At 37.4% G+C, this 21,534-nt stretch overlaps 1 protein-coding gene and 1 long non-coding RNA gene across 2 annotated transcripts; both read right to left on the reverse strand.

Moving 5' to 3' along the window:
• Positions 1-12,342: 12,342 nt before the first annotated feature.
• LOC113334672 lies at positions 12,343-13,207 on the reverse strand. The gene is made up of 3 exons (XR_003352882.1): positions 13,150-13,207; positions 12,977-13,023; positions 12,343-12,369 (listed from the first exon to the last, which is right to left on the reverse strand). It is a non-coding gene; the product is annotated as an uncharacterized LOC113334672 (long non-coding RNA).
• Positions 13,208-16,334: 3,127 nt separating this feature from the next.
• LOC113310602 lies at positions 16,335-21,042 on the reverse strand. The gene is made up of 7 exons (XM_026559325.1): positions 19,645-21,042; positions 19,379-19,497; positions 18,325-19,194; positions 17,520-17,883; positions 17,283-17,436; positions 16,774-16,861; positions 16,335-16,656 (listed from the first exon to the last, which is right to left on the reverse strand). The coding sequence occupies exons 1-7, from the start codon at positions 20,881-20,883 to the stop codon at positions 16,536-16,538; spliced, it is 2,955 nt and encodes a 984-aa protein (XP_026415110.1). The 5' UTR covers positions 20,884-21,042; the 3' UTR covers positions 16,335-16,535.
• Positions 21,043-21,534: the final 492 nt, after the last annotated feature.

Genomic DNA, 21,534 nt, shown 5'->3' on the forward strand with positions numbered 1-21,534 from the left:
CTCCTTTTGGATTAGGATCAGTATGACTAGGGAACCTTCCATCTTCTCTCTCAGTGAGAAACTTAGCTATTTGGCCAACTTGAAGTTCTAATTTAGCAAGAGACTGGGAACTATTCTTAAAATTCTGCTTGGTTTCCTCTTGAAAATTAACCTGGCTCTTTATTAACATTTCCTGGCTTTGTGATAGCATATCCTGGCTCTTTTTTAATATACTAAGAGATTCCTCTAAGCTAGTCATTCTATTCTCAGAAGGGTTCTGGAACTGGGCTTGACCTGAAGAGTTCTTAGCATAACCAAAACCTGGGGGAGGCTGAGAATTACTAGACTGACCTTGATTCTGTCCCTTAGACCAAGAAAAAATTAGGATGGTTTCTCCAACCAGGATTGTAGGTCTCTGAGTATGGGTCAAACTTCTGACGGTTCTCAAACCTACCATTGTTGTAGACAGCATGGGCTTGCTCTTCACTAACCTGACCTTCCCAAAATGAGTTATCGGGCTCTATTCCACAACTAGAGACTTGAAAGGCTTTATTGGGTTCAACAAGAGACCTATGTTTAGGCTGATTTAATTCCAAAGCTTCTAACCTTCTAGACAAAGCAACAAACTTAGCATCTGACCCGATGCTTGTATCTACTACATTGGTGCTACTTTTTTGACCAAGAGTCTTTTAGGGGGTTCAACACAAGACTCCCACTGTTGGAATTTTTCAGCAATATCTCCTAAGAAGGTAAAAGCATCAACAACATTTTTACTGGTGAACTCACCAGCGTACATAGACTCGACCATGGCTTTGGTCGAATAGTCTAAACCATTATAAATAATCTCAACAAGTTTCATCTTATCAAATCCATGGTGAGGACACTGGGATAGGAGATCATTGAATCTCTCTAAAAACCTATAAAGAGACTCTCCCTCTTGTTGCACACTAGCACTAATTTTTTGCCTAACAGCTGCAGTTTTATGCTTAGGGTAGAATTTCATATAGAAAGCAACAACAAGTTCCTGCCATGTTTCAATGGACTCAGGTGGTAGGTAGTTCAGCCAGGTCTTGGCTTTATCTCTCAAGGAAAAGGGAAACATCTTAAGTTTCAAAACTTCATCTGTGAGGTCTTTTATTCTAACTGTCCCACAGATTTCCTCAAAGTCCCTAATATGAAAATAAGGGTTCTCATCATCTTTTCCTAAGAATATAGGGATCATCTGAAGAATACTAGGTTTTATCTCGAAATTAGCCGTATTGGCCGGCAATTTAATGCACGAAGATCGGTTGGTCCTAGTTGGGAACATGTAATCTTTCAAAGTTGCCATCGCTGGCACAGCTGAAGTACTAGGGGTACTTTCCTCACAAAGAGACAGATTCTCAAAACTGAAGTTTCCAAAAACGGGGCTCTCAAAAGAAGAGTCTTCGAGCTCCCCGCCTTCACAAGAAGAACTACTAGGTTTATCACTAATCAAACGACCTAGAGTGTTTCTTTTCCAAGCCCACTCTCGAATAACCTCGGGCATACACTAGAAAAACAAAAGAAAAAGAAAAATCCTAAAAGGAAGGGAAGTTCTATGCAAACACAAACAAGGCTGACTCCACCACATATAACCTACTGATTTCTAGCAAAAAAAAAGCATGATGGCTCCACTTAGATTGTTTCTAGACCAGCTTATAATCCTTCGAATGGGAATTCGTTACAATTTGAGCAAACCCCTCTGGAATCAATACGAGTCAAAGTAAGTTGAATAGAGGCGAGGGAAGCTGCGTAGAGCTTTGATACCCAAGGCCTCACCGCATTCCAAGTCGGCGCAGTCACGCATTCAACTCACAGAAACCATCATGAACTTCGAAGTATGCTCAAATGAGTAACCAATATTTTTCGAAGACTTTCCTATTAAGCTCGTTACCATATAGGTCTCGTTCTATTCCAAATTTTAGGTTTAGGTTCGCGTTCGGTTTTGTTTTCCTAAGGCGGGCAAGAAGAGAACGATGATGAAATCCGAACCCTTATCTTGTATGGCCAGTCCTTGCCCTTTACTAGGAAATTAAAACAGCCGTTTTCAAGTCCTCATCATATATGCAAACGAAGGAATACAGTAACTCGCTGACATGGGATTCGCGAGTGTTTCGACAAACTTACCTCTCGTTCCAGACGGGGGAAGAACCGTTGAAGTCGACTCGGGCCACAACTCCAATGTCGTGTACGAACCCAAGGGGCCGAGGTGATATCGTAATCACCGTCCTTCTCTGCAAACAGTTTAATATTTAATATTACCCCTGCGTAGGGTTTAAAAATAAAAGAATGTCCAAATGTCCAAGTCCAAAGTCCAAAAGAAAAGGAAAGTCTAAAAAAAATAAAAATAAAAACAAAATAAAATGTCTCTCTCTTTTTTAATAAAAAAATAAAATAAATCTTCTTTCGCTCCTTTCGCTTTGTCTTTTACTCCAAATCTTTAAGTATCCACCAAAGCTTTGGCAAAATTTTCTTTCGCTCCCAATTCCAAAATCTCTAAGGAAAAGACAAAAACCCAAAAACGTAAAGAAGAACAAATAAAATAAAAACAAATAAAAACCTAAAAAATCTAAAAACTCTAGCCTAAAGACAAGCCCGCGTCGGCGGCGCCAAAAATTGATGTGACTCAATAATGTTGTAGTAAAAAGGTTCGTTGAGGCTTGTGAAAGCAATGGATTTTAGACTTATAAAACTTAAAAGTAAAGAAAATTTATTACAAAATTGACTTCAAGATATGAGAAAATAACCAAGACACTGCTTCCACTATTACACATGAATTAATGATGGTAAATAATCCAAAACTCTAATTATCTTTTAAGTCCTTTATATCTTAACTCATTAATAATCAAGCAAATTCTCAAACATCAATTGTATCCCTTAAGCATAGATTATCTAAACAAAGCATAACCTATCTAATTGAATCACAACTGCTTAGGAAAATTACGCAAACAATTTAAAACTCTGCAAAAGCAGTGATTGAGTGAATTATAATTAAATATTAGAGAAAATAAAATAGTTACCAATTATTCATGCGTAAATAGCTTCCTCATTGCCTTGGTTGTGGGAGAATTAGCCGCTCATCATGTTGGAAACCCGCTCAAAAATCATTATTATTGCTCAAAGGGTGTTTACAAATGATGAAAATGGAGAAATAATTCAAAACCGTGTTTTGTAACAATTATGTTTGTTACAAACCAAAAAAAGACGTTACAAAGGATGTGTCACTGTTACTGTTGCTCTAAGACCCACGGCTCTGTGTCGCAAACGCTGGCAAATAAGTCTGCCTCTGATGTACGACCCACGGCTGTGATTCGTCGTTACTGTTGGAAAACGACGGTCTTGGATGGTCCGTTCTTCGTGTTCTTCAATGGCAGCAGCAACAAGTCTCTCTGAAACTTGGTGTTTCGACATTGTGGTGCTCTATTTCTCTCCCAAACTCTTCGTCCCCTTCTCTTCTACCCCAGGATGATATTTATACTCAACAGATGAAGAAAATCCTCCGTAATAACTCACAATAATCTCTCTTTATTCGGCAGTGAAGGGTAATATTCTCGGAATATTTTCTTTCCAAAAATCCTTCTCCTACACGTCTGTTGCTGTTGAATCTACCTTATTTACCTCTGACACGCTCCAAACTGTTGCTCGAGTCAACAAAACATGCTGAGAAATCGTTCAAACTCATGCAATCCCGTGAAATAACTCTCCCATGCACGGACTCCCTGTTTCACTCCATGACATGATTGAGCCAATTCTGATTCAAAGGAACACCCATACTAGCTTTCTATTTTTATATCACGTCTACCCATGAAGTTTCAGCGATTGAGTTAACCTCTAACCCCTCCGAATTTCGATCGAAAAATCCACAGTTTGAGAATGAAAATTTCCCGCCAAAACAAATTTAAACGAAGAAGAAAGGGTTGTCCCTTATCCAACAGCTGGGGTGCGAATAGCAAATAAGGTGCCCCTTAGCAATTGAGGTGCCCCTTAACCAACGGTGAGAGTCCGAATAACATGTGTCCTCCAAGGGTGCCCCGGGCAACTTTTCGAGCCGAAATTTCCAAAAATATTTATTTCCAAAAAATACCTACAAACACACAAAACACCATAATAAGGAAGAAAATGAGTACTAACAATACGAAACATTGAGGACAAATTAGACACATAAATGCATCTATCAGATAAGTACACAACATACTGACTCATGCTATTTTTGTGTGTGATGTGTACAGGAAACCTAAGGCAGTCGTTGAATACAGTAAAGGATTTAGTAAAGGTGATAAAACCTATAGGACTGACTGATAGGGCTCAGAGATATCTTAGGAGAGCTGCTTACGGTGAACTCGTAATGATGTATTACGATGACTATGATGCAGTTGTACCGAGTACAACAAGACAGATAAGTACCAACAAACACGGCGTCTTGAAGCTTTTGAAATGCTTTGACATGGATTGTAATACACCGTGTTCATTCAAGTTTGGTGATGATAAGATTATAGAGTCTACACCGGCAAAGCTGGCTGGTATATTTTGCATGCAGAGGATTGGAAGCAGAAAGGGTCAGAAGCTGTTAAAGTACTATTGTCCTAGTGATTTGACTGACAATGTTTTATACAACAAATTCTTCACTGATATCAAATCTACAAAGCATCAGACGACAGTGACTAAGACAAACATTTTAGAGAAGATAAAACAACTTATGACAAAAAGGAGCAAAAGTGGGAAAAGAAAGAAAGTTGATGAGAAGGATCTAGTTTGCTTGATAGGTCTTTATCTTTGTTGTGTATTGTTTTTTGGCGACAAAAATGCCAATGGAGTGAACGCGAAATATCTTAGTATCGTTGAAACTTATGATACGGTGCTCAAGGTGTCGTGGCCTGATTTAATACACGAGCACTTGTTTGAAGAGATTCATATTAATCTTGGTTGTTTGTCAAATGTGAAGGCTTGTGTGAAATACCTACTGGTAAAAGCTTGTGTGTAATTTCTATTCCAGCAGTTTTAGTGTTACGTTGTGGATATTTTTGTTCAATCGACTAATTAAAATTTATATGTTGCAGTTATTGTTTGCTGAACACATACCAGGAGGATTAATCCCGAAAGTTGAGAACCACGAAGAAGATATCCCGAGGGTTGGGAGGTGGGATATATACCAGATTTTTGATTACATTTGGAGAACATACATGACAAAGTTTTCGGTAAGTGTTATATGTCAGTTGGTTTAGGTTTTGTAAATTTATGGTAATATAATTTATATAAAACTTTGATGTAATCAAAATTGTCATGTGTAGCTATAAGTTACACATTTAAACGTGCTTGTGTAACTTATAGTTATACATGCAAAAGATAACACAAGTGAATGCATTTTATATGTGTAACTATAGGTTACACATTTTACATGTGTAACTATAAAATGTCCTTATGTAACTATAGGTTACACATATAAAATGTGCTTATGTAACTTTAAGTTACACATACAACTGAAAATTTGTATATTTAGAATGTTCAACTGTTTTTGCTATCTCTTTTTAACCTCTACATCTGTTAATTGCAGCCAACTCCTAGCTTTGTGGCTGAGTTTTCACATCTTGAGAAGCAGCTAGGTATATCAACAGTGGTACCCAGCAAGGACGACCTGCAAAGTTGTATGAAAGCGCAAACCATTGAGAATGGCCATCTGAAAGAGCAACTGAAAGCAAAGCAAGCAATGTTTAAAGAAGTGTATGCAATTGCCAGAGAAGGGATATCAGAAGGGGACCTTTCAGGAACAGCAGAATTCAAGATTCACAATTTTAGTTGCCAAATTATGCAAGCAATGGGTATTGATCCTTACAAAGTGACCCAGGAAGAGTTTATGCAACATGAAGATGCTGGACATGGAGGTACTGAGCATGGAGCTACTGAGCATGAAGAAGAAGAGTTACAGTTAGTTGAAACTGAGCAACAAGGAGATGGAAGTACTGAACAAGAAAAAGAAGAGACCGAGAAAGAGACCGAGCAAGAGAAAGAGAAAGATGACGCGAAAACTTCCTTCCATGAAGAATGTAAGTAGTTGTTCATTTTTAATATGCTTCTTTAACTTGATAGAGGTACCCAATTAGTTGACACTAAGGTCTTTGAACCTTTTTAATTTCATATTTTAGTTGTTCATTTTTAATATGCTTGTTTAACTTGATTAGACTTAATAAATGTTGAGTAAACTAATCATATGGATGTGTAATCCCTAGTTACACATGCTATATGCATGTGTAACTTCTGGTTACACTAGTTAGATGCATGTGTAACTCCATGTTACACTAGGTATCCATGCCATATTCATGTGTAACATGAAGTTACACATGCTAGTTATCCAAGCCAGTCGATTACACATGATATATTCTTCTTGAAATTTTATTAAAAAAATTTAACATCATCATCATCATCCTAATTCTCATTTCAATCCTTGTGCAGTTCCATGTATGAGCCTTGCAGATGGAAATACGCCAACAATTCTGCAAGCTCAAACTGCTGCAGAGGAGCGCAAGGCTCCTCCAAAGAAGAAGCGCACTGGTAAGAAAAAGCGCACTACTGCAGATGTTGTTGATGAGGCGCAGAAGAAAGCTGATGAAGAGACGCATGCTGCTGATGAGGCGCAAAAGAAAGATGCAGAAGGTGGTGGTGTGGGTGAGCAGCATGAGAAAGCCGCAAGAGATGATGCAGATGTCATTGAAGAGACACCTGCAACTGTTGGTGACGGTTTGGTTCCGACTGCTCCAACTCAGCCAACACCTGAAACTTTTGAGAACAGTTTTGCTTCAACACAATTTGAGGACTCCATGCTACAACACAGCAAACACAGCCTGACAATGCTCAGACCTACAGCTTGGTGCAACTAGAAGCTAACCCTACTGATATGACGGATGTTCCAGTGAGTGAAATGCTAGATGAGATTGTCGGAGACATTAACAAAAGTGAACATGGACCTGCAGTGATGGAGAATGCAGAACCTATCTCAAGTGGTAACCACTCTTCCTTCTATAACTATTATTCCGTTTTATTTTTCCTTTATGTTTTGTTTGTAATGGAAGTGTAACTTCAAGTTACACATTGTAAAAGGCATGTGTAGCTTGAGGTTACATACAGTACATTATTATTTTGGCTTGAGGTTATTTCTTAAGTTACATACATGTGCTAATTTTTTAAATTCTGCCTATATTTGTTTGCGCAGCTACAACACATGATAACTTTTTTAGCCTTGGAATAGATAAAACTCCAAGACCTATAGGAGAGTTACCGAAGGAAGCTGCGAATACAATAAGAGAAAACCAACCAGCATTCATGCAACAACGTGTGCTGAGGAATAGAAAAATTCCAACACAAGATCTGAAGCAGTATGAAAAGAAGCCAAAGAAGATTAAGAAGACTGTTAATTAAAAAAGAATGGCCGCAGTTCCAGAAGTGGAAAAAGAAATAATGGACCCAGTACCAGAAGTAGAAGAAGAAAGAATGGCTGAGGTTGCTGAAGAAGATGACGGAACAATGAGAAAGGATGTGAAAGGTTCAGAAGTTATCGAAAGGCTGGAAGGCGAGAACAAGGAGAAAGTATTTGAATATTTTAATACTCATCCGAAAACGTAAGTAGCTTGACTCCAAGTAGGCTTGATTCTGTTATTGATTGTTGTGTTTTACTACTTGATTCTGTTATGTTGATTAATAGTTTACTTCTTTGTAAAATGCAGAGACATTACTTGGATTGAACGCAACGAAGATGGTAGCCACCTGTTTGATATATCTGGAGAACTAATGCTACAGCTTACCAAGAAAGAATCCTTCTTGGAATCAGAATTCATCGACTTCTACATTAGCAGATTGAGGACAAAGATGAACACTAACAGCAAGTATGACAAAGCGATATTCCTGTCGCCAAAAGCATACGTAAGTACTTCGATATATTTAAAATCTAATTGCATTTATAATGTGTAATGTGTGTTGTAAGATTATGATAACATACTCGAGAGTTTTTTTATGTCGGAAAACAGTTATAATGTGTAATCTAGGGTTACAAATGCATTCATAATGTGTAATCTGAAGTTACACAACCATTTATAATGTGTAATCTGAAGTTACACATCCTTATTTTTCCAGTGTAAAACCCAAGGCCCTATGTGTAACTTCTGTTTACATAATCACTTGTTCATTTGTAACTTTTGATTAAAAATGTGAGTTTGACATTCCAAATGGTTTTTGCAGGCCTCTTACTTGAAGGATTACGGAGAATTCAAGAGATTTTGGATTCCAAAGCTTGCGAAGGAGTATGTCAAGTACAAGAACGATGCAGTCATACTTTTCGCCCCAATAAGCAACAACAACACACACTACACAGTGATGGAGTATGAATTGAAGAGATCTAATCCTTGGTCCTACATGAACTCGTCAAGCGTTAAGGAACTCATGGGTGAACACCTTCTTCAAGCCAAGAAATATGCATTTTCAATTACTACAGAACTGAGACTCTTGTGTCCTTATGCTCTTGGGATTAATGAAAATGCCAAGAATCTCCCTTCGCCCCACAAGGTTCAATTCCTGACTGTCTTCCATGTGTATGCACTTACATGAAGATCAGGATGAAGAATAAACCACTTGACAAAAAATTAAGCTCAAGTATGATGCTATGGTGGACTGACAAGCTGAACCGCATGAGAGGAAGCATGCTATACAAGATTCTTTCGGATCTATCCAGAGATGTGTAAAGCAGTCATTAGGATTAGAAAAAATTCTATACTCGTAAATATGTTGTTAGCCACAAGCAGATGTTAGACTTGGAAAATATGTTGTTAGAAACTTTTAAATTTCATCAGTTAGTAGATTTTAGAAGTTCTTGGTTTTGAAAATATTTTTGGATTGAAATTCTTTGAATTAAAAACTTTTATCTTGTTAGAACTTCTACTGCTGTGTGTACATGTTTCAGAAAGTATGCAACATGTTAAGTGACTACACATCTTAACTTGATACAGAAGGTGTAACCAGAGTTTACATATGCATTTATCATGTGTAACCTAATATTACACATGCATTCACAGCAGTGTAACTTCTGGTTACACATCCATATATTTGAGTGTAAACTGAAGTTACACAAGCCATTGAGCGGACTTACCCAATAAATCAAAATAAAATAAAGTTACACCAGCATTTATCATGTGTAAGCTAATGTTACACATGCATTCACAACAGTGTAACTTCTGGTTACACATCCATATTTTAGTGTAAACTAAAGTTACACAAGCATTTGACCACTGATCAGACGTACACAATAAATAAAAAATAGAATAAAATGCATTTCAACTGTGAACTGACAAAATATAAAATCTGAATAAAAGATCCTTGCACATAATCAACGTTGCAGAAGAATAAAAACGTTTGGTCCATGAGAACCGAAATGAAGAAAACTAAAAAACAAATAATCCAAGACAAATAAGAATCCACACATCAAATCATTACTTGCAGAAATGAACTTTGGTAGGCTAAAGCTAGTGGGGTGTGAACTTCCGAGGATTCCTGCAACCTTCCTTGTTGTGACCTGTTGCCTTGCAATTGCTGCAACGAACTTTCCTCTTCACCTTCTTCTCACCTTTACTTATAATCCTTTTCCCTGGTGGTCTACCTGGTTGCTTCTTCACGGTAGGCGGGTTGACGGTGTCGTCTGGATGATATTCAACATGCCTGTTGTAGTTGGGAATCAGTTGGATGGCATGCATATAAGTCTTCCTAAAATAGTCTCTTGTAAAATACGGTGAAATGAAATCAATAGCCTCACGTTTAATCTTGCGTATGGATGCAAGAGCATGAGCACAAAGAAAACCATATACGCGCCACCTGGAAGAAAACAAAAACAAAAACAAAATCAAAAATCAGTTAGTTGCACATACAAATCATAAAACACTCAAAATTAGCTAGATACAGGTGCATGTACAGGATGTGTATCTTTAAGTTACACTTGAAAAATAAATGTGTAACTATTATTTACACATGCATATATCTAGTGTAAAGTGGATACACACATTCTAAAAAAAAGAACATACAGAGAGAAGAAAAAACATAAGAAACCAAACCTTTGACAGGTACAAGTCTCGTGTTCGAGGTCCACCATGTGAGACCTTTCACTAATAACTTCAAACACGGTAGGACTAGCAACCAATACTTCCCATGCCAAACCTTCATCTTGAAGAGCCACAAGCTTTTCTTCATACTCAGGGGTTAATGGAGTCATCATATTAGTACCAATTTCAGGACGCTCCGCCATCAAACACATTATTTTCCTCATAATCTGAAAAGCAAAAAAAAAACTCATGAATACATAAAGTGACAAAACATGAAATAAAAAGAAAACAAAACAACAAAACACACACACACACACACACTCAATTAACCTGATCAAGAAGAGCAGATGCAGGCATCTTCTTGTGAACCAGAACCCAGCTATTGATTGATTCTGCTAGAGTACTAGATGTTCGTCCATACCGACAACCTTTGAAATAGGCATTCGCATATGCTTCAGGTGGGATTGTCTCGATGTAATCATCCACCCAATCGCAGTTCAAGTCTCTAATCTTCTGTATGGCTTTCGCATGGTTTTCAGGTGAGAGTGCGTATGTCTCCTCTCGGAAATGGTCCATCACAAGCGAGTACCTAGGATCTATTGCAGTGATGGGTATATTTTTCGTCAAATGATAGTAGCAGAAGCTGTGGAACCCATCTGGATAAACAAGTGGAACACCCTGCAAGAGTCCTTCATGGCGATCCGAAAGGAAGGTGATTGGCCTCCCATCACCAACAACTTCAGTCAAATTCCTTAAAAACCACTCCCAGTTGTCGATCGTCTCAGAATCGACTAGTGCAAAAGCAAGGGGGAAAAATCCTACAAAATATTTGTGCAGAATCGAAAGAATAATAAGTTTCACACAAACAGAAAACAATGTGTAAATACAAGTTACACATGCTAAAACAAATATGTAACTTAAGGTTACAGATGTTATTTTCTTAGTTACACACTAAGTAAAGTAATGTGTAACTGAGAGTTACACATGTGTAACTCTCAGTTATTTGTCAACTGAAGTTGTTCAAAAAAAAAAACATAAAAAAAACATACCTTTACCACCATTGATCCCAATAGATGCCATCAAGCAACCTTTGAATGTACCAGTAAGGAAAGTAGTATCCAAGTATACCATTGGACGACAAAACCGGTACCCTTTGATGCATGCAACAAATGCGATGAAAATCCGTTGGAACTGTTTATTTTCACGTTCAAACTTTATCACACTACCAGGGTTGGTTTCCCTTATAACATCAATATACCATACCAAGTGCGAGTAGGACTTGACATCTTCGCCATAAATCGTCTCATAAACCTTTTCCCTAGCATTATATGCCTGATAGTACTCCATGTTAATCCCATAGTTGGTCTGGAAATCAGCAGCCATTTTCTTGGGCTTCTTGTGAGGATTTTTGCGACTTCTTACTCAATCAAACTAGACGAGAAGCTAGTGGAGTAAGTTTGGTTCAAGTTGCGCCCACCAGCACCACAAATGTGCTCAGGGTTATAAGACATGACCTGAAGAGGTTCATACAAAATATAAACAATTCAACCAAAACACAATATGGTGCAAAAAACATCATGTGTAAACCAAAATTACACATACTGTAACAAAACATAACATATACTAAGTATTAGATGACAGAACACGGAAAACCTACCTGAAACATTTCGTTCCTTTCATCGATAGAAGCTACATGGAATTTCCAGCCGCATTTTTCATCTGCAAACTTAGCCGTGAACCTAGAACGCTCATTGTGAGTTACAATCATTTGGAAACCAGTGCGAAGACGATACTTGGTGAAAGCAACCCTGACTTGCGTAACTCCTTCAACAAACACATGACCAATCTCACCAAGAACCTTGGGCCAACCATCCGATAACAAAGGTTTCGCAGGCTTGCTTTTATCTTCCAAATACATTGCAACAGTAAGATTGTTTCTGGACGAAGACGTACTACTAGACCCATTAGAAATAGAAGAATCTGCCCTAGAGATGGAGGAAGAGCCCACACGAGGAACATTTTGCAAGAAAATATCAACACTGGTCTTCTGTTTACTATTTGTGATGGATATAAGAGCTTGCAACGAAAAATCACAGTCAAGCGGAAAATCTTTCCCACTTTCTCGGAAGAAGAAAGTAATACCAAGTAGAGTAAACTTCTTCCATTCCCTGCAAACTTGTTCCTTAAACTCTTCAAATTTGATATCAGTATTAACACGCAGGGTAATAAAATCTGAAAAGTAGCGAACAACAGCAATGCAACTAATAGCAGCGCAACTAACAGGATCCATGACAACCTGAAAAATATCAAACACACAATAACAATATCAAAATTTTAAAACGAACTCAATTCACCCGGGGGCGTTGCCCCCTCGTGAGAAGTATATTCTATACGGCAAGCTAAATATGAGTAAAAGATACAGATGATACAACTATTTACACATAAACATGTTACAGGACATATACACGTAACTTCAATTTACACATGCTTAAAATACAACATCATATATATGTGTAAACTAAAATTACATATGCTACAACTAAAAAACATCTGCTTCTTCCTCACACATGCTTAAAATACAAACAGGATATATATGTGTAAACTAAAATTACACATGCTCTAAAAAACATCTGCACCTTCCTTACACATGCTTAAAAATACAACATGATATATATGTGTAACCTAAAGTTACACATACTGTAACAAAAAAACAGCATGTCTAACAAATCAAATTGAAGTTATTCTACTGAAACAAAATTGTTTCTTCATACTCCTCTCAGTATCAACAAAAATTAACAGATCGTACATGCAAGAAGAACAAATAATTCAAAAAAAAAAAATTGAAAACAGATTCGAAATCAAAAACAAAATAAAATTCTTCCCTAGATTGATTGTTTTCTTACTTCTGAAACAATGTTCTTACTATTCCTCTTCTCGGTATCAACCAAACCTGTGTAAGCATCAACAAAAACATACTCAGTATCAAAACCAAATAAAAAAAGTGAAAAAACTAGATTGCAATTGTAACAATCGAAATCAATTGAATTGAAAACTAGATCGAAATCACAATTCGTACCTACGTTGGTTTCTCTATTCCAAACTGTTTTCTTCTTCTTCTTCTTCTCATACTCAATAAAATCGAAACAAAACAAAAATCCAAAAATCAGTAGAAGATAGAAATCAAATAATCAATCAGAAAAAGTAATGAATCAAACCTATTCGATACAAACAGAAGATAAAATTGATACAAACCTATTTGTTGTTCTTCAATGCATCGTCTCAAACTCCTCAGATCTGAAATCCACTGAATAACATCAATAAATTGAGAAAAAGCAACAATGAATCCTTGTTCTTCGTCTCCTCTTCAACACAGCTACAGACTAACGAACTCTTGTTCTTCAATGCAACAATTTCGTATGAAGAAAAAACCTAATTCTGTTTCTGAAGAAAAAATAAACTAGAGCAGAGATAATAGAAAGCTGAAAACTAATTTGATTTGATTTTCTGTTTCTGTTACCGTATAAAACAGCTTTAAATACTGGAGGGTAATTATGGTATTTTCACTTTTATTAAAAATCCTGATGACGTCAGCAATCCGGGAAAATTCAAAACCAGACCCCAAAAAAAAAGTTCTGGACCTAGAAATATCAAAAATGGAAAGTGTGGAGTTGATAGTGGAGGATCCACTTTGTGGGGCCTTTATATGTTGAACCCATATAGTAGGGGGTTCTAGTATTTTTCACTTTCTATTATGAAAGTTTACATTTATATGGTTATGTTTGTAATCTAGTATTGTGATATTCATGTTGTCTTTCCAAATTAAGCAAAGACCACCTGCAGAACCTCTAGGTGGGACTAACCAATAATTATAAACATTTATTTTCTTCGTTATAACATGCATTTCTTCGTTTTGTTTTTTGGTTTCGTAAAGAAATATAATTTCCGGGTTATTTTTATCCAACAAATCGTTTAATCTATTAGTTGTTTCTACATTTCTTAAGCCTTGGCAATTCCAGGCTATGATGTTAACAAACTGCCAAAAGTAAGAAAATACCGGATATTCAAACTTAATTATGTTGTAAACATTACTATCGATATTCATATCTTGCACAGATGAGCCATAAAAGGATATGATGATTTTCCAGGAAAAGAGATAGTAAATCCCACTACTACAGATGGTAAGAATTACTTCATAATTCATGCACATAGCACTTAACATACTAAGATTGAATGTGAACATATAGTTTTGTGTAGATGCTTTTGCTATCCTAGTTTCATTTTGATTTTTGCTGATATAACTAAGAATGATACTATATTTGCTTTGATAATTTGGTTTCAGGCTTACCTCATGTGTTGTGCTTTCCTCCAGATTTTCTGATATTTTGTTCTCCATATTCTCCATTGTGGATTCACCTTTCTCATCTGTCTTGGCAAAGTTCAGCAGAATGGTTCGAGTATTTCCTTGAATCCCTTGTTTTCTCAAAATTTTCCTTTTTTTTTTCCAATTGTAGCAAAAGGTACCTGGGATCAAATGAGTATGTATCAGACTTGATAGAGATTTTAATTTTCCTTTGCAAAATTTATGGAATTTCATATATCTGCTAAAGGGTAAATAGAAAAGAGACAAGGGAACTTGAAATTGAAATTGAAACAATCAATTAAAAACAGTTAGGGGATAATCAGCTTAAGAAATTAGGGTTTCCATAATGAAACAAATCAGATAAGAAAAGAGACGAATAGTAATCAAAATTAAAAATTCAAATAATCCCAAAATAGAAAATAGGTAGAGAAATCTTAGTCTTCTTAATCAAACAAAAGACAAGAAAAAAAAACTTAGATAGTTATCAGTTAACTAAATTAGAATTAAAGAGGGAATCAAAGCAGAAAAGGAAAAGAGGAAATTCAGAGTCTTTTTTCCAATCTATTGAAGCTGGACTTTGGGTCTTTAACACCAATCCAGAGATTGAAGGTAAGAAACTAAGAGGGTAATCAGAAAAAGGAAATCAGGGTCTTGTAGCCGATAAGAAAGATTAAACAATTTGGGGTCTTTAGAAGTGGTTTTTAAGTGTATGTGTCTTAGGGTCTTAGTATCTCTGTAACTTGGTGTCTTGGAGGCTTTAGTGGTTCACGACCTTGAAGAAACTCAGGCTTAGGAAGATGAAAAGATTAATATGATTGTTGTTTCACAACTTTGTGATAATAGATCTAACATATGGTTCGTTCAGTATACAATTGATGTCATTAACGGTGGTTTTCGACTATTATCGCCGTCACCAGCTGTGGTTACTGGCTACTTTATGGTGTTTATTGGGTTGTGAACGATGTTTGCTGGTAACTTTTTGGTGGTTGTAGTGGAGGCGTAAAAATCGCCTAGAGAGAGGAGAGAGGAGAAAAAAACAATCAAAGATGGTTTTCTTCGCACAACGAAATCATACTCCTTCGTCTTTCATTCTTAGGAAAGAATCATGAACCCTAAAAATAAAAACTCTGAGATTGCTTTTTAAACCGACATAGTAAGTTTGCAATTGCTTGTTTATAAGTTAGGTTATTTTACTTATGCTTTATCTTCCTTGTTTTTGTTCATACTGATAAATCTGTAAATGATAGGAGCGATTTTGATAGGATCCGGTGTTGGTGTATCCCAATAAATCTCGATACAGGAAGAGTTAACTTGTAAACAAAACAATTAATGTTGGAATATTCAGTTGTCTTTCTCATTTTATCGTCTATACTATTGCCAAATGGAAACCAACAATTTCAGTATCGTTGTCTAACATATTACCGCTGTTTTAAAAAAATAGGTTGGTTTCATGTACAAATTACACATGAAACTAGCCTATTGAAACGGAGGGCGTAGTATATTTGAAGTTAGCATTTCTGTGGCCCCCAAAAACTTAATGCATCGCATCCAAAAAACAAAAAATCTTAACGTACCGCACCCAAAAACTCCCCAAAACCGTGTGACACAAAAATGTGGCCCCCACTGACCTTTAAAGGGACCCCTGCAAGTTCCCAGAGGGCGGGGCCCACCCGCCCCACTCACATGACGGTTTTGGAGGAATTTTTGGGGTGGTAGTGTAGAATCGCTGTTTTATAAAAGAAGAAGACGGTAAAGAAGAAAAGACTACTCTACTTTGGAAAGCGTGTAAAAATTTGTATGGCTGATAAGGATTTTTTAATCCGAGTCATACAAATATATTGAATTGGTCCTAGTTATCGAGTCAGTTACGATTTTTACGCTCCCCAGATCACATTTTGATCTCCCTCTAACAAAAATCAAAATTATACACATAAAAACCTAAACAAGACACAACCAGTATTAGCAGTGCAAATCATGCACCGGTCATATATGCTAGGGAAAAAGGAAAGGAAAATGAATATTGAACTTTCTACTACAGGTTTGGTTTTATAAGAAAGAAATTGAGAAAGTCTTCAAGTGGAAGAACCCATTCATTTGGAATACTATTGAGACTCTGAATATGCCCGCACGACATCTAAGATTGAGGCTCGACATATCGGACACCTTCCACTACTCCACTGCAACTCATGTGCACATTTGAAACATGTGCACATATGCCCACATCTGAACAACAAGAAAAAAGAAATCTCAAGTTTTAGCCGGGATTGTTATATTTGGAGTTTCGAGTATCTACTAGTACTTCCAGGGTGAGTGTCAGCTGTAAGGCATTGAAATGAGTACCTATATAATAGTGAGTCGACCGGCATTCCATAGCAAATGCAGCAATTGCCTTTTCTTTTTCGTTGCCTGTTGAACTCCACGAGCTCCCCTGATTATACAAAAGAGGGTTTGTCCAATAAATGAATGAGATCACCAGCAATGCGGAAGAAGAAATTATTATCTAGGGCATTTTTAATTTTGTGAGCCGCAGAACTGCCAATCATGTGATTGATAGGGTGGGAACTTAGATTTTCTCAAACAGACAAAGGAAGGCAGAGCAGAGCAGACCTGCGAAGTCCCTACCAAACTCAATTTAGGGTCTTCTTGGCCCTAGTTGATGGATGGTTGGCCGACTACCACCGTATACTTGGCATTGCTAAAAGATTACTACTAATGCACGTTATCAGCAATTAGAATGTAAATAGCATTACTCTGGGGTTGTGACCATTGATCTAATGCAATAATGACCTTTTTGACAGGCATCGCCGGATTTAATTTCAGAATGTCATAACGGAACACGATTAACTTACCTGAGTGGTCCACAGATGCTGAAACCTCCTTCTTCATAGAATGCTGCAACTGCTCCTGCATTCCCATGCAACTCTTTATTGATTTTCGAAGTTCAGACATCTCTTGACTTAGTTGTGCCATGTGGCCCCTCAGATCGTATATCAGTTCCATTTCCTAAAAATAATTGCAATTTCTTTATTAAAATGCACAAGAAATGGCACCTTTCATTTCAAATAAGAGATGTATGAAATTCTCACCAGTGAACGATGCCCAGTGAAAGGAGATGACTGTGGGCTATCTTCTTCATAAGAATGAGACGACTGGGGTTCTTGAAAGGATGCAGATACATATTGGTCACCATCACTGACATCGTTATCTTGATATTCACTCCGAGATCTCACACGAGATGGCAGAGGTAGTTGCAACGATGTGGACACCATCTGATCAGGGTAATCACTTATTTCATTATATTCATTATTCAGAAGGGTCTCTTCTTCCTCATCGTATTCATGTTCATTGGCTTCTGAAATAGTCTGATTTATTCGACTTCTTACGAAAGAAGAGACCATTTGATCCATTCTCGTTCGCAAGTCACTGGTGAGAAAGGTCGATACACTTCTTCTGCATTCTCAAATAAATCACTACTTAGAATTACTGTGACAGTTTATAACGTCAGTGGACATCTAGTTCAAAACCAATAGCCAGTGTTTTAAGTGGCCCAGGATAACTATAAATTGACTGACATTATTAGGCTCTCCATGTTCATGTGCGGCTGCTCTATTCTTAACGGCACCCATTTTATGCAGATAATAAACCAAATGCTTAATCCCAGAGGCATGATCAGATTCAGAAAAATCAGGGTTCATTTATCTTGGTACAAATGTTAAGAAGCTTAATTATGAACTAATAGTTATGGTATTGAACTAAAGGTTAGTTACGAATGGGTTCATTTACTCAGTTTCTACTAATAATTTGAGTTTCCCGACATAAAAGTTCAATTTTTAATGCCATAAGCATCTTAATAATCTAGTAGAAAAATGGAGATGTATAAAAAACTGATACCTTTCAAAAAGCTCGCGAATTTCATCATTATCTGTGTTACTTTCAAGCATGTTACGGAACCATGCTTGACGACGATCTTCAAAATCGCTCTGCTGATGAGAAATACCACGTAGCCAGGGCCTACTGTCAGGTTCAACAAGCTGGTGTGTACTGAGATCTGATTCGTCTTCGGTTACGCTAATCTCTTGCCAACTATCGATGAAACCCACATGCTGTTCGTTTACGATGTCTGGTTCTTCTTCAGTTATAACATCTACGTCTGAAACGTTGGAGCTTTCTACAGTTTCATAAGGTGTTTCCCAATCGAGCTGGCCAACTCTTGATGTTGTCCCTTCCTCCCAACTCTCTGTAATAGAGCTTATAATGCGTGGGCAGGTTTTAAGATCTGGTTGTTTTTCTTTTATACCATTTCTTTCGGAACCATGTAAGCATTTTGCGGTGTTCAAATCTCCTTGCCACTTGAGTGCGCCAATCCCATCAGAGCATGGCCTTTTCGAAGCAACTTTGGAACTTTCACTTACTCGTTCTTGCAGATGTCCGCTTATAGATTGAAGTGAGCTGAGTTGTTCTTTTAGATTAATTAGCTCACGTGCAGTAGTACTTTTAGTAGGTGTACTTGCAGCTTTAGTCACTTTTTTAGGAGGAGCAGCAGAAAGACGAAGAGGAGGAGGAGGAGGTGGCGGAGGCGGAGGCGGAGGGGGAGCAGTAGTAGCAACATCCTTTCGATCATTATGGTTACCATCTTGTCTTGACACAGCCGAGTGTTCTGTCTCATGGGCATTCTTTATTAATTGCGCAGGAGATCTCGAGGTATCCTCTTCACTAGAACATGCCATACTCTTCTGTTCGACTCTTGAATTGAATCTCTCCCTGGTATTAATAATTAATGGATACCCATGATTAGTGCTAAAACTAATTTACGTCGACAAATTTACAGATTAAAAGAAATTGTGAATAGAACTAGAGAGACGAGCATTGCATACAACTTAAGAATGTGCACAAGAACGAAATGAACCATGTAGCTATGACTTAAAACCAAATGCTTGTGGCATACCTTAGGTGGAAGATGGTAGGTCGAAGCTGTAGTTGGTCCAATTCAGATGTTCTTGAAATTGGTCGCTCTTGATTTTGAGTTCCGGCTCCACGCTGCAGGATTTTGAGCCTAAGCAATGCCTAAAATATAGTACAATACTTCGTCCATGTTAACATATAATATATATGGAGTTAGAAATTTTAGGCACGCAAATTCTAAGTATCAGATGCACCATGGAGTCAAAATTTAGAGTGAATACAAAACAAGTGAAGGAAAGGATAAATTACCTGAAGACGGCCGCGCTGAGTGAACCGTGATACAGCATGACGTTCAACTAGTCCACCAAGTTCCTTTTGCCTCTCCAGTTCTACTTGAATGAGCAAATCCTTAAGTGCTTGCCAACCTCTAACCCGGGGAAGAGTATTCCCAATAGCGGATGAACCTCTTTGTTCTCCATGATCTGATAGATCGCTTGAATTCTCTCGATCCAGTTCATCACACATAGGGGAGGAAGCAACAGGACTATTGGGTTGACTAAACGTAGATAGCCTTTTTATAATATCTGCCACTCTACCCCTCTCGGTCTCTCCTACATCGGAAGATTGCCTCTGATATAAAGAAGAGTTTGGCTCACTTGCAGCCGTCCTATCGGACGCCCAGTCTGGGAATGGGTCTTCAGGAATTTGTGATCTAGCAGGAACTGTTATAGGTTCGCATGTTTGGGCGCTATCTTCGCAAGCCTCGGATCTCAAAGACGGATCTTCGACGTAGGAAGAATCCTCAACGTTGCTAGATCTAGAATTCTTGGTACTACTGTTACCGGTACTACTGCTACTTCTAATAACTTCTGGATTAGAATTCAAGCAAAACCTACCCGAGTGATTTTCTCTTGGAGTCCTAGACTCTGCCTCGATTTCCCTCCACCTCTGGACAAGCGAGGAAGCCCTCAAACTCGGAAGTTGTTCAACGGAAGATTCTGATGTAGTAGGAGAATTCTCTCTCAAAAATGAAGAAGCCCTCGCGGAAACAGATTGAGAACTTGATAATGCCATGAGTTCAGCCTCATTTGTTTGCCTCTCCGTGGTGTTCATCATTTCTCTAGCTTGACGAGTACCCCAACGGTCAAGTATCTTTGATTGCGTCCTCATTGTAGGAGACTCATTAGAGGATGTTATTCCAGTTTCTTTTTCTCCCTGGCTGTTATTGCTACTTCGATTCCTCTCCCTTTCTGCCGATCGAAAATTCTGGTTGTTGTTGTTGTTTCTCTCATGAAGATTACGACTATTAGTAAACCTACTATTAGGTTGAGAATTCTCATTTGAAGAAGCAACTTCAGAATCTTCTCTTGGTGTAGAAAAAACAATGCAGGTCTGTAAATGATCTCGCACGAATACTTCAAGGTTCTTACGAAAAACAGCTTGTGTTCCTTCTCTATTTCTCTCCTTATCTCTAAGAATCCTCTGATTATAATCTCTTAATACACAACCATAAGGAGAAGCGGAAATTTCAATTCTCGATGAAGCCATTTTCTTTTCTTTCTTCTTTCTCAGTGAGATAATAATAATCAAAATCTTAACAGAAATAAGATTTTTTCTTGGCGAAAACCCAAAAAACAATCCATTCTGAATGAAAAGGATAACCAAAACTGCATTCTTCTTCTTCAGTTTTCTTGGCTTCTCTGTTTTCTACCACAAAATTAACAAGAGATCATAAAATGAAAGCAAGAAAGCTAGGGTGAAGGTGTAAACCGTAAATTAAGCTAACTATAATAAACCCATTTTCTTAATTTAAGTAATTCCTAACAGAATCATTGGTTGTCTAATTGTGAGAAGAACGGATTAAAATTAGTTGTGGATTTTTGTTTTTGTTTTCCTTTTTGAAGAGAAAAAACAGAGAAAATGATCAACGAAAAAGAAGAAAGGGTGCCTGAAAATATAAACTGTCAAGAATTAGGAATCAGAAACGGTCGGAAATCTATCAATCTAGAGTGTGAGAGATCTAGATTGAATAGAATTATGAAAAGTTTGCTATTTATAGTTTATTACTGGTAGGAGAGACGTTGGTTTATAGCCGTTAAGGAGAAGTGAGTTTTTTCTTCCTTTTTGGGTCCATTAGGGAGCGTAACAACTCACAATTAGTTTTCAACTTTTAGACTGCCGCGCAAATGACATTCTAGA

The sequence above is a fragment of the Papaver somniferum genome, chromosome 1 (assembly GCF_003573695.1).
Source record: "Papaver somniferum cultivar HN1 chromosome 1, ASM357369v1, whole genome shotgun sequence".
Classification (NCBI taxonomy): Eukaryota; Viridiplantae; Streptophyta; class Magnoliopsida; order Ranunculales; family Papaveraceae; genus Papaver; species Papaver somniferum.